Raw genomic sequence first — 17685 nt, 5'->3', positions numbered from 1 at the left:
TCATTAGTTGCTGAGAAAAGACCGGACAAAAATTGTGCATGGACGGACACACACACACACACGGACAGACGAAGCGGCGACTATATGCTCCCCCCAAACTAAATTTTGGGTTTATTTTGGGGGAGCATAAAAAGTCTATCGCTTACACCACTCGGCCATCCATGCTCATACAATGAGTGATGAATTGTATATGTTATCTAAGTAATCCTTGTAATAAAAATATAACAACAAAAGAAATCTCCAAATAATTCAATCATTTCGCGTTGCAACGCTTTATAATTTTTAGGTTTTCTAATCGTTAAAAGATGCATTAAATGGATATTTTAGAGCATGGTAAATGTTCAGTATTACTGTTTCCTCACAATATTATAACTACATTGAAAATTTGCTAATGTTCAGTATTACTGTTTCCTCACAATATTATAACTACATTGAAAATTTGCTAATCTGAAACATTTTTTTTTATTTTGGCAATTTACCAAAACGTGAAAAGGCCTCTTTAATGTCTGTTCTTTAACAACTTCGAGTAGTTGATACTTACGCTGCAAAAAATAACAACAATACTGCTTCTTTATGTAAAAAAGTAAACAAGGTTGCACAAAAATTCAAATAATTTTTCTTATTTTTGTTGATATGCCATTTAATAATAGGAAAGGAAAGAAAAACAACAACAAACAAATGTAAAACAACAAATAAATTGATCTTTGTTTAAACGAGTATTATACATTATTGAAAATTATTTCAAGATAGAATTGTTTACATCTAAAATTCAAACTAGATTACTTACAAACATTTTTTAAGCATTAATACTGAAGCATTAAAAGTTCATAAATTTTAATGATAAATTTAAACTGAAGTATCACACCAACATAAAACTAATGCAGTTGACAAACAATATGTCTGTACTAGATATTGTAAACATAGCAGGTACAGCTAAAGGACACATAAAATACTTTTAATTGCTTAAGAAAATATGCTTAGACAGTATTTTTGAAAAGGATTCAACAGAAAAAAGGACATGCACCATATCAAAGCATGGGGTCAGTGAAAATAAAATAATACAGAGATTTGACCCAATGTGAGAGATAATTTGTGTAAAAGCAATATATAAACATTAGATGGTTTGGCTAATGTTTAATAAAAACATCTAATTAGTACATGTGTTTTATTACATTAGATGAAAGAGCTATACAATTTACAAACTTTTGTTCTATATTACCTTAAGAAATAAGTTGTTTGGGAAATATACAAAAATTGAATATGCAATATTATGTATCAGATAAAAAGCATATTACAACACATAGGAAAACAAATTGTTCAATTTCACTAAGTTTTTTGTTTAAAAGTTCTTTTGAACATGTCTCTTAATAAGCGTGTTTCTCTACAAACAACGACTGTCCTGCAGCCGCACTCTTGACATCCCCTTTGTACTGTCCCAGGGCAGCCAGTCCATTGGCCTGAAGATGAACAAAAAAGCTCAAACTCGTGAACATTTACATACCTGAAGCATGTAGTAGTACGTGTGATTTTATTGTTGTTGTTTTTTTGTCTATGGAAATAAAACTACCAAAATTTGATTCACTTCAATATAACACAGAAAGGACTAATTGTTACATAAAAGGACTTCATGAACAAAGTTTGCACAATATATTTTAGCTAAAAAAATAGAGCAAAGCTAGTATTACTTTATAGTTTACACAAGAATGAAGCTAAAGCTCAATTCTCTTGTTGTAAACTACTTTTTGATTACAGGACAGTCAGTGTGTCGTCACTGTATGATTTATAGAATATAATCAAATTTTCAACCAAAACAAAATAAATGAACACTCTTTAAACAGAAGCCACAACCTGTGAAACATTCCATCAAAAGCAGTGACAGCCTCAACTTTGCTGAATATTTAAAGACGCAACTCATTACCTTGGCCCTCATGATGAGTTCATTCTGTGCAGCCTTAACATTCTCTTCTTTGCCTTGCCAGGCCTTCAACACGCTGGCCTGGAGAGCACGCCCATACGAGAACGTGAGAGCCCAGGGTTTGCGTCCGCTGAATGCATTGATAGCACTCAAGTTGATGGATGCATCCTCTTCTGACTGACCCCCAGACAGGAATGTAACTCCTGAAATCAATAGTGGTCAATAACTGTTGGACAGGAATGTTAGCCATGAAATAATTAGTAGTCAATTACCCTCAGACAGGAATGCAAACCCTGAACGATATGGTGGTAAATAACCCCAGACAGTAATGCATCCCCTGAAAGAAATAGTAGCCAATAACCCCCAGACAGGAATGCAAACCCTGAAAGATATGGTGGTCAATAACCCCCGACAGGAATGTAAGCCCTGAAATAAAAAGTAGTCAATTTACCACAGAAAGAAATGCCAACTCTAACAGATATGGTGGTTAATAACCCCAGACAGGAATGCAAATCCTGAAAGATATGGTGGTAAATAACCCCCGACAGGAATGCAAATACTAAAAGATATGGTGGTAAATAATACCCAGAAAGAATTAGTGGCCAATAACCCCAAGACAGGACTGTAACCTATGAAATAGTGGTCAATAACTCTTGGACAAGAATGTATACCCTGAAAAAAATAGTAGTCAACTAGAAATGGCACGGCAGAGGCTGACGCGTATCCCCACACCGCATGTTTGACCCAGGGGCGCCCCAGGGTTGATAATGGGGCCATGCATAATTAGAAGTGAATCAGTGAAGAAATGAAGAAGTAAAAGGCAAGTTTGGGTGGGTGTGGCCTATGTGGGCGGGGCATCCCAGGGTTGGTAATGGGGCTAGGCATAGTTGAGATTGACCGTATTGTCATAAGAATAGTTCAGTATCAATTAGAAGTGAATTGGTGTAGAAATGAAGAAATTATAGTAAAAGGCAATATTGTGTGGGTGTGGCCTATTTGGGCGGGGTGCCCCAGAGTTGGTAATTGGGCCATGCATAGTTGAGATTGACCGTATTGTCATAAGAGAAGTTTAGTATCAATTAGAAGTGAATCGGTGTAGAAATGAAGAAATTATAGTAAAAGGCAATTTTGGGTGGGTGTGGCCTATGTGGGTGGGGCCCCTCAGGGTTGGTAATGGGGCCATGCATAGTTGAGATTGACCGTATTGTCATGCATAGTTGAGATTGACCGTATTGTCATAAGAGAATTTCGGTATCAATTTGAAGTGAATCGGTGTAGAAATGAAGAAATTATAGTAAAAGGCAATTTTCGGTGGGTGTGGTCTATGTGGGCGGGGCGCCCCAGGGTTGGTAATGGGGCCATGCATAATTGAGATTGACCGTATTGTCATAAGAGAGGATCAGTATCAATTTGAAGTAAATCGGTGCAGAAATGAAGGAGTTAATGTAAAATAACATAAAAAAATATGTGAAAATCTCTGACCCGGCCCCGCTCCAACCCCCATAACTTTTAACCCAGGGGTCAGATCAAAATTTCAAATAGTGCAGGGTCGCACATATGCTCATAGCTACCATGTGTGTAAGTTTCAAGGTTCTAGTGCTTATAGTGTAGGAGGAGATAATGGCCAGGACGGACAGACGGACGGCAGAGATAACCACAATATCCATACGCTTTAAAAAAGCGTGGGGATAATAACACCTAGACAGGAATGTATCTCCTGAAAGAAATAATGACCAATAACCCCAAGACAGGAATGTTACCCCTGAAATGAATACCGTATATGTCCTTATTGACATGCACTTCCCGTGTTTTTTTCAAGACCCCTGCGCGTTAAATTCCAACCACTATTACCTTTTCCTCAAATTTGAACAGTGTAACATTTTCATTACCTGCCGCTAACAAGATTGTTTAATCCAATTGTATGACAAAGTCTGCTGCAGACCTGCTACATCGCAATGTCCAATTAAATATTTCCCCATTAAGAGACACTCACCATTAAATTATTTACTTTACTCCTTACTTTATTTACTTCAAATTGATACTTAACATCTCTTATGACAATACGGTCAATCACAATTATGCATGGACCAATTACCAACCCTGGGGCACCCTTGCCCACATAGACCACGCCCACCCAAAATTGCCTTTTACTATAAATTCTTCATTTGTACACCGACTTACTTCAAATTGATACTGAACATATCTTATGACAATACGGTCAATCTCAACTATTCATGGCCCCATTTTCAACCCTGGGGCGCCCCCTGGGTCAAACATACGGCATGGGGATACGTGTCATTTCTAGTTTACATATAATTTTTAACACATAATATTACATTATACAATGATGGATCAGTCTTGATAAGCCAAACTATGAGTAAATATATAATATAATTTATAACAAGGGCTGTTTGTAAAACATGCATTCCCCCCATATGGGCTGTCAGTTGTAGTGGCAGCCATTGTGTGAATACGTTTTGTCACTGTGACCTTGACCTTTGACCTAATGACATGAAAATCAATAGCGGTCATCTGCCATTCATGATCAATGTACCTATGAAGTTTCATGATCCTAGGCCTTATTATTCTTGAGTTATCATCTGGAAACCATTTTACTGTTTCGAGTCACTGTGACCTTGACCTTTGACCTAGTGACCTGAAAATCAATAGGGGTCATTTGCCAGTCATGATCAATGAACCTATGAAGTTTCATGATCCTAGGCGTAAGCATTCGAGTTATCATCCGGAAACAATTTTACTATTTCGAGTTACTGTGACATTGACCTTTGACCTAGTGACCTGAAAATCAATAGGGGTCATCTGCCAGTCATGATCAATGTACCTATCAAGTTTCATGATCCTAGGCGTAAGCATTCTTGAGTTATCATCCACATACCATTTTATTGTTTCTAGTCAGTGACCTTGACCTTTGACCTAGTGACTTGAAAATCAATAGCGGTCATCTGCCAGTCATGATCAATGTACCTTTAAAGTTTCATGATCCTAGGCGTAAGCATTCTTGAGTTATCATCCGGAAACCATTTTACTGTTTCGAGTCACTGTGACCTTGACCTTTGACCTAGTAACCTGAAAATCAATTGGGGTCATTTGCCAGTCATGATCAATGTACCTATGAAGTTTCATGATCCTAGGCGTACGCATTCTTGAGTTATCATCCGGAAACCATTTTACTATTTCGAGTCACTGTGACCTTGACCTTTGACCTTGTGACCTGAAAACCAATAAGGATCATCTGCCAGTCATGATCAATGTACCTAAGAAGTTTCATGATCCTAGGCCTAAGCGTTTCTGAGTTATCATCCAGACACCATCTGGTGGACGGACCGACCGACCGACATGTGCAAAACAATATACCCCCTCTTCTTCGAAGGGGGGCATAAAAAGACATTGTAATAGGCAAACATCAAATGTACAATACAGGTTGCAGTAGCCATGTACCTGTGACTGCAGGTGGAACAGTCCTGCTGAGTGCAGTGACCGTGGCCTTAGCAATATCATTGGCCGTGAACTTGGTGGTGCATGACTGGCCAGCGGTCACCATGTTGGGCTTCAGCAAGGTGCCTTCAAGGAACACGTGGTGGTCAGCAAGCGCCTTGTATGTAAACGCCAGCACCTGGTCAGGAAAACAAGGCTTTATTATACAATGTATTACTTCTTTGATTTCATTTTTAAGGCTAATTTAATTTTTAAGTATAACATAAAACAAACAACAGCTGTCTCCATAGGATGATGTATACCCCCAAAAAACGCTTTTATAGAAGTTATGAGCATTTTTCGAAACCTAAATGCAGATTTCAAAACCTAAACGCGGACCCTAAGTTCAATGTCAAGGTCAAAGGGGTCAACATTTGTGTGCGTATGGAAAGGCTTTGTCCATATACACATGCATACCAAATATGAAGGTTACATCTGAAGCGACATAGAAGTTATGAGCATTTTACGAAACCTAAACACAAAGTGTGACGGACAGACAGACGGTCAGTGAGATAACTGTATAGCCTCCTTCGGAGAACTGATCTATGGAATGAGAACTGATCTATGGACCTGTTCTAGTTGCATTCCTTCATGACGAGGTTAACTGCTTTCGAAAGAACTAATTTTCACTCAAATCTGCCATGCATAGCTATATAATGTAGTTTCAAGAACATTCATAATGTGAGTTCTGACTCTGGTTCCATTATAAATGTATAATACTGTAATACAATAACTGGCATACTATGATCTTATTATAAATGTGTAGGAACCACGAGACTGAGAACTGTACCTGTTCTGTGACTTTCTGTGCTGTGTACAGGTCATGTGTGCCGTCGGGAAGCACTTCTGGCTCCACAATTGGCACCAGTCCATTCTACAACATAGGAAATAGACAATTTGATTCAATATTGAGTGTAATGGTGCACTTAACTAAACACTGGTGTAATCTTACATTTTATTATATATTAAATTATATCTCTAAATATTATCATCTGTAAACTTCACCTATGTCCTTATGTTTGTAGAATGTATTGAGGACATGGGACTGTAAATATTCAAACATAAATTCATAATGATGAATCCCATTGTCAGCAACATACCCACTGACTAACGTTCATGTATTTGAACTGATCAATGAACTACCAGGCTGCTGTATGCCACAGGTATTCCACTTAACAGAGATGTGCCAAAAAAACATGCATGCTTGGTTTTCACAGCAATTGACACATAGCCAAATAACTTCCTACAGTGGTACATCTTTCTCTAGCATATGATAACATTAGTATGTATGCAAGTGTTACAACAGGTAATACTGTAGTATAATATGAGAGCAGTGGTTCAAGTATCACCAGTACAATATTTACAGAACTTGCATTATGGGAAGTTAGTTAGCAATTTAATCCCAGCTTTTTCACAAGACTACTTAAAATGCAGCCACAATAGTAATTGAAGGCACACAGTTCCATCAGGTAAGTATGAAAAAAACAAAACTTTGATTACCTGCTTTCAATCAACAAAAAAATAGGTAATGATTTTTCAATGTTAATTCAAACAGTTGGAGTACTGCATACCTGTTGGCAGATGCTGGCGTATCTTGCGAGCACGTTGGCGTTCTCCAGCATGGCCTGGTAGGACGGATTGTGGGAGCCGATCTTCAGAACGCAGCGCCACTTGGCAAACTGGGCACCGTCCTTCTTGTACTGGGCGCAGCGCTCAGACAGCCCGTCCAGACCTAAACACACAACACCAGTCAGCAACATTAGAAGTTTAGTTTAAACCTTTTTACTTAAGCTTAATTGCATCGAACGCCAAAGGCTTATTGACATTCTGTACCAGTTCTTGTTTTCCTTGGAGAAGATCTTAAGAAGATCCCACCATGGGAATCAAACCTCCCAGTCACTAGGTAGACACCATATCCAACATGCCAGGGTGTTTGGCTATGCAAACATAAAATCATTTTATGGTTCTGCCTAAATTGTTGTTTGTTACAACATCGATTTAACATTTAAACATGCGGGAATAAAGAATATTTTGCTAATTTGTATAACTGGGCATGAATGATAGAATATAAATTTAATGATGTTCTAACTGTTTAAACAAGGCCATAATGTTCATGAGGTAAATGTAAATTATTGATACTTTGTTAATAAATAAAGACCAAAGATTTTAAAAGAAAATAAATTTAATTGGTTCATTTCATTTGTAGCAGCAGGAAACATTTAAGCCGTCACATGTGCACTATTGATAGCGTTTATTTGATCAACCCAGCTCAAACCACAAAGACATTTTAAATTGAACATTGTAAAAAATATTTTTACCTACTTAAACTTAACATGCTTAAACAAACTTTGTACAATAGAAATTGGAAAATACTACCATGTGTATACTTTACGTGAATAGTGTTTACTCTTTAGGATTGACATTTTACTATTATATAATTCAAAAACAAAAGAAACATAAAACATTTATTGGTTCTTAATGTTCGATGTTATTTTGTGAGTAATAACTTAAAGATCTACAAATTAGGAGGACTTGCCCTGGGTTGTGCATTCATCATCAGTGCCAGCAAGGGGGACAATGCCTTTGTCCACCTTGATACCCGGCAGGATTCCTCTCTGCAGCAGAATCTTGGTGAATGGAGTGCCTGTGAAGTAAAACAAAACCCTGTTTTTACATATAATTAAAATTTGAATTGCATGACTTTAAGGCATTCACAGCCAATAGCCAAAATATGGGCTACTTTCTGAAGTTTTATAAACATTACCATCTTTTGCTTTCTGGTAGAAGGTTTCATGGTACATAATCACACCACTGATGTTTTCAGCAATGCAAGCATCAGTTGTGAACAGCAATTCACGGTAACGTCTGCGGTTTTCCTCATTGTTTTCCACACCAATTGGTTCCAGTCTCTTGCCCATTGAACCTGGCATACAAAATAACAAGATATTAGTCAAACTTAAAACAGACACAAAACGGCTTACAACAAGAAATGTGCCAAACACACTAATATCCTCTCAATACATGTAAAGAAAAATCCAGTGCAAATTCTACAGTGGACAAAAATAAACAAGAGTTCCAACTGTCACAAGATACGCTCGTTTGAAGGTTTTGGACAACATGATAACTTTACCATTTAAGTGGCAAAATGACATATTTTTGAAAATAAAGCAGCACATATTTGAACTTGACCTACATATCATTTAGACACAACTTATGACCAAATTTGGTGAAGATTGGATGAAAACTTCTGAAATGCACTAAGTGACCGCATGACCTAGTTGTATACCCAGCATGACCCATATTTGAACTTGACCTAGATATAATTTAGACACAACTTCTGACCAAGTTTGATGAAGATTGGATGAAAACTACTTCAATTAGGGAGCGGACACCATGCTTAATCCTTGAAATGCACTAAGTGACCCGTGGCCTAGTTTTGGCCCGGTATTACCCATATTCGAACTTGACCTAGATATTGTCTAGATACAACTTTTGACCAAGTTTGGTGAAGATTGGATGAAAACTACTTCAATTAGAGAGCGGACACCATGCTAAATCCTTGAAATGCACTAGGTGACCCTGTGACCTAGTTTTTGATCAGGCATGATCCATATTCGAACTTGGCCTAGATATTGTCTAGATACAACTTCTTACAAAGTTTGGTGAAGATCTGATGAAAACTATTTGAAAAAGAGAGTGGAAACTGTTGTGGACGCCGCTACCGCCCGCCAAGGTGAAACTATATTATGTCCCGTTTTGAAAAAACGGTTGTATAAAAAGGGGAAATAAATCTAACAAGAGGGCCATGATGGCCCTGAATCGCTCACCTGACTCATTAAGATCAGATGAAAACTATGACCTCTATTGTCTACACAATGTTTTTCTATGATTTGACCTAGTGACCTAGTTCCTGACTCTAGATGACCCAAATACAATCCCAATCCAGATTTCATCAAGATAAACATTCTGACCACAGTTCATAAATATTGGATGAAAACTGTGACCTCTATTGTCAACACAAGGTTTTCTATTTATTTGACCAAGAATTTTACCCCAGATGACCCAAATACAATCCCACCCAGATTTCATCAAGAATTCTGACCAAATTTCATAAAGGTTGGATGAAAACTGTGATCTCTAATGTCTACACAAGGTTTTTCTATTATTTGACCTAGTGACCTAGTTTTTGACCCCAGATGACCCAAATAAAATCCCAACCAAGATTTCATCTAGATAAACATTCTGACCAAATTTCATAAAGATTGGATGAAAACTGTGACCTCTATTGTCTACAGAAGGTTGTTCTATTATTTGACCTAGTGACCTTGTTTTTGACCCCAGATGACCCAAATACAATCCCAAACCGGATTTCATCAAGATAAACATTTTGACCAAATTTCATCAAGATTGGATGCAAACTGTGACCTCTACTGTCTACACAAACAAATTGTTGACGGACGGACGCACGGACACACGCAGGCACGCACAACGGACGCCGGACATCACACGATCACATCAGCTCACCGTGTCACTTCATGACAGGTGACCTAAAAATATGTGTCGGAGATAAACATGAACAGTTGTGGTTAAAATCCCATAGAAACAAGGGCTGTTTGTAAAACATGCATGCCCCCCTACATGGGCTATAAGTTGTAGTAGCAGCCATTGTGTGAATACGTTTTTTGTCACTGTGAATGGTGGTGGTGGTGGTGGTGGTGGTGGTGGTGGTGGTAGTGGTGGTGGTGTAGTAGTAGTAGTAGTAGTAGTAGTAGTAGTAGTAGAAGTAGTAGTAGTAGTAGTAGTAGTAATAGTAGTAGTAGTAGTAGTAGAAGAAGTAGTAGTAGTAGTAGTAGTAGTAGTAGTAGTAGTAGTAGTAGTAGTAGTAGTAGTTGTAGTGGTAAAAGTAGTAGTAGTAGTGGCAGTAGTAGTAGAAGTAGTAATGGTGGTGGTGGTGGTGGTGGTGGTGGTGGTGGTGGTGGTAGTAGTAGAAGTAGTAGTAGTAGTAGTAGTAGTAGTAGTAGTAGTAGTAGTAGTAGTAGTAGTAGTAGTAGTAGTAGTAGAAGAAGTAGTAGTAGTAGTAGTAGTAGTAGTAGTAGTAGTAGTAGTAGTAGTAGTAGTAGTAGTAGTAGTAGAAGTAGTAGCAGTAGTAGTAGTAGTAGTAGCAGTAGCAGAAGCAGTAGCAGCATTACAAGACCAATACTTAAGAATGATCAAATGGGAAAAGGTTACCTAGCACTGGCAGTAAATATGGGGCTCATTTACAGGTCAGATTTGGAATCTCTGCTGTAAAATGAGATCTTGAATGAATTAAAGGGAGGCAAATCTGTAATAAAAAGAACATGCATAAACCGTAGTTGTTTCCCTTGTTTGAACCATGCTAAATCCTTACAAGTTTGGAAAGAATGGGATGAAAAATTTGGACTTTATTGCATAAACACCATTTTCTCAATTCAAGGGGAGGTAATTCTGTACTTCATGGACCAATAATGCTCATTTTTTGTAGGGTTCGTGTCCTCATTGATATAAAGACACTGTGCAAATTTGGAAAGGATCGGACAAAAAATGTGGACGATTTTTGAAAGTTTTCACAAAATAGGCAAAAACGAATAAACATGCAAAGTTCAACGAGCTCCTGCGGCCATGTTTTTTGACGAATCAAATTTCTTTGAACAACTTTTTCAGGGGAGCCTTCAAAGGTCATCCCTGTGAAATTTTTTGAAAATCTGATGAGCGGTTTCTGACAAGAAGATTTTTTAAGGCTTTTACCATATATGGTCATGGCGGCCATCTTGGTTATGTGATCAAATTTTTTTTAACAATTCTTTTGTCCCATGACCTAGGGATGCTCCACATGAAATTTAGTTGAAATTGGCTCAATGGTTTAGCAGAAGAAGATGTTTACAAATTGTTTACAGACAGACAGACGGACGGACGGACGCCGTACGCAGAGTGATCACAATAGCTCACCCCGAGCTATCGCTCAGGTGAGCTAAAAATAGGTGAGAAAGAGTTATGTGCACAACAAACACCCTAAGTGAGTTCCACCTACATATGATGATGATTGATGATATAGTTCAAGTTTCAAGTAAGTCCCTCGAGAAAAATGAAAAAAAAATAAAAATAAACTTTTGCCATGAAAAGGGAAAATTCAAGGGCATATAAAATGGATCACTGCGTATACAAATTGTGTTTTGAACATTTACACTGCATGGTGATAACACATTTTAAGTTTCAGTTTAATAGATTAAAAAATGTTTAAGAATTTCGCTCCACAAGCTTATCATATTTTATGCATAGTTTTTTATTACAAATCCCCAAGTAGTTCAAATGCACATAACTCAGGAAAGTATCAAAATTGTGTCTATCATAGCCACAAAAATTATAGGGATAACATATGATATCATAAGTTTCAATTAAATCGATTGAGAAAATAAACAAGAGCTGTCACCATAGGATGACTTATGCCCCCTATAAACACTTGAAAGAAGTTATGAGCTTTTTTCGAAACCTAAACGCAGATTTCGAAACCTAAACGCGGACCCTAAGTTCAAGTTCAAGGTCACAGGGGCCAAAATTTGTGTGCGTATGGAAAGGCCTTGTCCATATACACATTCATACCAAATATGAAGGTTATATCTCAAGGGACATAGAAGTAATGAGTATTTTTCAAAACCTAAACACAGATTTCGAAACCTAAACGCGGACCCTAACTTCAAGGTCAAGGTCACAGGGGTCAAAATTTGTGTGCGTATGGAAAGGCCTTGTCCATATACACATGCATACCAAATATGAAGGTTATATCTCAAGGGACATAGAAGTTATGAGCATTTTTCGAAACCTAAACGCAGATTTCGAAACCTAAACACGGACCCTAACTTCAAGGTCAAGGCCACAGGTGTGAAAATTGTTGTGCCTATGGAAAGGCCTTGTCCATATACACATGCATACCAAATATGAAGGTAATATCTAAAGGGACATAGAAGTTATGAGCATTTTTCAAAACCTAAACGCAGATTTCAAAACCTAAACGTGGACCCTTAATTCAAGGTCGAGGTCAAAGGGGTAAAAATTTGTGTGCGTATGGAAAGGCCGTGTCCATATACACATGCATACCAAATATGAAGGTTATATCTCAAGGGAGATAGAAGTTATGAGCATTTTTCGAAACCTAAACACAGATTTCGAAACCTAAACGCGGACCCTTAGTTCAAGGTCAAGGTCACAGGGGTAAAAATTTGTGTGCGTATGGAAAGGCCGTGTCCATATACACATGCATACCAAATATGAAGGTTATATCTCAGGGAGATAGAAGTTATTAGCATTTTTCGAAACCTAAACACAGATTTCGAAACCTAAATGCGGACACTAAGTTTAAGGTCAAGGTCACAGGGGTAAGAATTTGTGTGCATATGGAAAGGCCTTGTCCATATACACATGCATACCAAATATGAAGGTTATATCTCAAGGGACATAGAAGTTATGAGCATTTTTTTTAACCTAAAGGCAAAGTGTGACGGAAAGATGCACAGACAGACTGACAGACAGACAGAGGGACAGACAAGACGGACAGTCCGATCACTATATGCCCCTTTTTCTTCGAAAGAAGGCATATTAAAAATGAAGAAAGAGTTTGCTACACAAACTTAAAATATTTTTGCATATAGACCAACTGACAAACAAATCCACCAACCTGAAAAACCAACTAGCAGTATTGCACCTAAATGGCCGTTGTCAAACTTTGTTTGCGGGGGTATAACCTTTTCCTTTAACTTCTTTATAAGCAAGACTCCAGGCATACCATTACTCTTATTTCTATTGTTGTTATATGTATCTTGTAATTGCAATCTATGTCTGCAAGAACCTTAGGCTTATTTTGAACACAAGAGGGCCAAGATGGCCCTAGTTCGCTCACCTGAGAGGAGTCGGTTTATTCAATCTTTACCAAACGTCAAACTAGACCTACATGTAGATGTTGTCCAGACAAACATCCTGGTCAAGTTTCATCATTATTGAACCAAACTCTGGCATATGGAGTGATTTTGTTTTTGTAAGATTTGACCTGGTGACCTTTATTTTGAATTGACCCCACTAACCAAATATTAAACTTTGATTACAAAAATAAATATTATGACCAAGATTCATAAAATCTGAACAAAATTGTGACCTCTAGAGTGTTTACAAGGATTTTGCATAATATAATGAAAATTTGGACAATCTAAAGGCAATAATTATGGCATTAATTATGTGATATATAAAGAAAACCAATCTTTTCACCAAGTTTCATGATGATTGGGCAAAAATGTGACTTCTAGAGTGTTCATAGGCTTTTTTTACTATATAAATATGAGAAAACGGCCCCCCTCCCACGGCAGCCATGTTTTTTTAACTGACCGGAATCATTTTCAAACTCAACACTCATATCAAGGAAACAAATGTTCTGACAAAATTTCATCAAAATTGGGCCAAAAATGTGGCTTCTAGAGTGTTCATATGTTTTCATTATATACATATAGAGAAAAATGCCCCGCCCACAGGCGGTCATGTTTTTTCACCTATCTGGACCATTTTTAAACTCGTCCGAAATATCAATAAAACAAATGTTTTGACCAAATTTTATGATGATTGGGCAAAAATTGTGACTTCTAGAGTGTTTACAATGTTTCTCTATAGCCAAATAAGGAAAACTGCCTCCCCCCCCCCCCCGGCAGCCATATTATTCAACTGACCAGAACCATTTTCGAACTCAACTCTCATATCAAGGAAACAAATGTTCTGACCAATTTCATGAAAATTGGGCAAAAAATGTGACTTCTAGAGTGTTCACATGTTTTCACTATATACATATAGAGAAAAATGCCCCGCCCACTGGCAGCCATGTTTTTTCACTGATCTGGACCATTTTCAAACTCGTCCAAGATATCAATAAAACCAATGTTTTGACCAACTTTCATGATGATTGGGCAAAAATTGTGACTTCTAGAGTGTTTACAAGGTTTCTCTATAGCCAAATAAGGAAAACTGCCCCGCCCACTGGTGGCCATGTTTTTCAACGGACCGGAACCACTTTTAAACTCAACCAACATATCATTAAGACAAACATTTTGACAAAGTTACATGAAGATTGGGCATGAAATGTGACTTCTACAGTGTTTACAAGTTTTTCTTTTTTTTGACCTAGTGACCTAGTTTTTGACCTGGCACGACCCAGTTTCAAACTCGACCGAGATTTCATTGGGACAAAGCTTCTGACCAAGTTTTCTGAAGTGTTTACGAACAAATGTGGACGGACGACGGACGGACGTACGATGGACAAAGACCGGTCAAAAAAGCCCACCTGAGCAATCAGGTGAGCTAATAACAGGTCAAAAGTTAATAGGTAAGGGCATGTACCTGTTGATTCATCAGCAGCCAGAATTCCTTTTCCAGGTGCCACAATCTGATTGGCAATCTGGCGGAGTTCATCTTCCTGCTCAGGGGTCAGATACTGTGGAAACAGTGGCATGTCTGGGTGTGTAGGGGCGTAAGAAGACCTAGAAATGTACGAATTCATTGATAACTGAACACTAAATAATTAAAGAGTCTTATGGTTAAGTGAGAAGATAAAAAAATAAGACTTATGTTTACAAAACCTGTACAAGCTGAACTTAATGTTTGAGATTTCTAATAATATTTTACAACATATATTAAATTGTTTTCATAAACTACATTATGTATCTTACTTTCAGCATAACAAATGTTAACCTCCTAGCCATACACATAATTTATCAATTAAAGTGCAATGCTTGTAAAATGAAAATTTTATTAAAAGCGACAAATACAATGTAACTTAAAATAATTTATAATTTACACAGGTTCACTCTATTAAACAAGTTTTTCATTGTAGTTGAATACAATGAAGTGGATAGGAAAAAAATGTTTGTCTCAATGTCTGTGAAATAAGTCATTATTTTAACTTGATGGTGTTATGATTTAATGATTCTTGAGAACATTTAAATGTATGCCTTTTTGATATGGCACTGTGTGTTAGTCTTGAACAATCTGTCTGTTTTGTTCTGATCACTTAAGAATAAAAGTAATAATCTTTTGAAACAAACAAATACATTGTATCTTCTATTTAATCAACCATCCAAAACCTTATAAAATTACACTAATTTTTTTTTAAATTATATTTTTTTTACAATCTACTATTATGCAATATGTAATCAAGAAAGGTTTTATAATTATTTTTTTTCTATTTTTGTTAATGAATTCTCTGACCCCACTTTCCTACTTGCAACTCTAAGCAATGCCTCAGATTTCAGCAAAAAGTTCCATTTGTTCAAATGATATTGAGCAGAATCAATGTTTACCGTATATTTTTCTGTAAAAGGAAAGGCGACCTTGACTCTTCCATTTTTTAATCACACTAGCATAAGGTATGTACAGGAACGTATGATTGTTTTTAATAAAAAGAAAATACCTTTTTGTAGAGATTTAAAGTTCTTAAGAAAAGTGACATTCACTTTATCAACACACAGGTATGAACCAAGCCATTTGCAAACCCAAGTTAAGTCTTCATATAAGGTATTTAATATACATAAAGTTTGATTGTAATAGCTCAATTGCTTTTGAGCAAAGGATAGCACACCACTAGTCGATGATTTTCTGTGAATAATTTGAACACCAACACAACCAGCTACATGGAAGGAATCTACTTAAGATTTTACACATTGAACTTTAATTGTCTTCAGCGTTTTTTTCCTTGTTCATAAAGTATCGGAGAACGGCTCTTTCCCAATTAGTAAAAATCTTAAAATTTCCCAAATATTGTAACAATATCAGTTTAACAAGCATAACGGGTGCCACGCTTGGCTGCGGGTGCAGTTTTGAATAAACAAAAGCTTGTAAGAATATTTTTCTTAGAGGTCACAGTGACCTTGACCTTTGACCTAGTGACCCAAAAATGGGTGTAGCATGTAGAAGTCATCAAGGTGCAGCTACATATGAAGTTTTGAAGTTGAAGGTTGAAGCACTTTGATTTTAAAACAAAACAAAATGTTAAGGTTTTAGCACAAGCGTCGTCACGACAGACACGACACAATGAGCTGGCTATGACAATACCTCTCCGAAAAAAGTCAAGCTAAAAATTAACAAGAGCTGTCTCCATCGGAAGACATATGCCCAAAAAAAACGCTTTTTCGAAACCTAAATGCAGACTTCAAAACCTAATCGCAGACCCTAAGTTCAAGGTCAAAGGGGTCAAAATTTGTGTATGTATGGAAAGGCCTTGTCCATATACATACCAAATATGAAGGTTGCATATGAAGCAACATAGAAGTTATGAGCATTTTTTGAAACCTAAACGCAATAGTGTGATGGACGGACACACAGACAGACAGATAGTGTGATAAAAGTAAATAAAAATTATAAATAAAATGCAACATTGAGTAAGTTTCCCTAGGCAGCTCTATGGCTTGAACTCAAGTAAATATAATATTGAAAACTTGTCAACATTTAGTTATCAAAGAAATCAGTATTTGGGAGGAAAAAATCAAATACAATGTTTTCCGCATATGAAGACTTCACAATGCGATTTTCCCCAATTTCAGGGGTTTTTGCACATAAAACCATGTCATGTTCTTGACATCTAAAAACAATGTATTGTAAGACTTGTTGCATATCTCTAGTGATGTGTAGTATCATAGTGTATGTTTGCACATAAGGAATAAATTTAATAGTTGGTTAAATGTATAATCATGCTTTAATGAGTGAATAATCTTAAATAACTCTTCAAGTTTAACATAATCATTTACTAATAATACAAACAATTAATCAATTTAATGCTGGAATATAAATTCTCGTTTTATTTACACAGTTTTGCATCTCATAAACACAAAGAATGTATGTGCAATATTATGTTTACTAGGAAGAAATTTATAATGAAAAAACAATAACAGACATAAACTCTTAAATTAGCACTGGGGCAGATGTCAGACTCTTGATTGCAAAAGAAATAATGAGGAAACACAAGGTCAAGCATCAAATTATCCATTTTCTACATCAAAATACGCAACGAATAAACCTTATGATAATGCAGAATAATTTTTTACCATAATTGAATTAAACAATTCATGTGCATACCTTTTCAGGAAAGAAATAAGAATTAGTTTTTCGAAGAACTTGATCTCCTGTCGGCTTGCTGTCAATCAAGAAGGTGAAGGTTGTACCAATGCCAAGGACGCTAGACTTTCACTTCCGGTTGATGACAACTAAGGGACGCTACTTCTCTGCAAACA

At 36.8% G+C, this 17685-nt stretch overlaps 1 protein-coding gene across 1 annotated transcript; it reads right to left on the bottom strand.

The window, feature by feature from the left end:
* Positions 1-681: 681 nt before the first annotated feature.
* On the bottom strand, positions 682-17683 carry LOC127853364 (fructose-bisphosphate aldolase-like). The gene is made up of 9 exons (XM_052387837.1): positions 17531-17683; positions 14801-14940; positions 8175-8333; positions 7947-8054; positions 6982-7142; positions 6201-6284; positions 5375-5549; positions 1919-2118; positions 682-1457 (listed from the first exon to the last, which is right to left on the bottom strand). The coding sequence occupies exons 2-9, from the start codon at positions 14910-14912 to the stop codon at positions 1365-1367; spliced, it is 1092 nt and encodes a 363-aa protein (XP_052243797.1). The 5' UTR covers positions 14913-14940; positions 17531-17683; the 3' UTR covers positions 682-1364.
* Between the last annotated feature and the right edge of the window lie 2 nt (positions 17684-17685).

This window comes from Dreissena polymorpha, chromosome 1 (genome assembly GCF_020536995.1).
Source record: "Dreissena polymorpha isolate Duluth1 chromosome 1, UMN_Dpol_1.0, whole genome shotgun sequence".
In the NCBI taxonomy this organism is placed as follows: Eukaryota; Metazoa; Mollusca; class Bivalvia; order Myida; family Dreissenidae; genus Dreissena; species Dreissena polymorpha.
The sequence above is the reverse complement of the archived record's forward strand: the minus strand, read 5'-3'. Positions and strand labels throughout refer to the sequence as shown.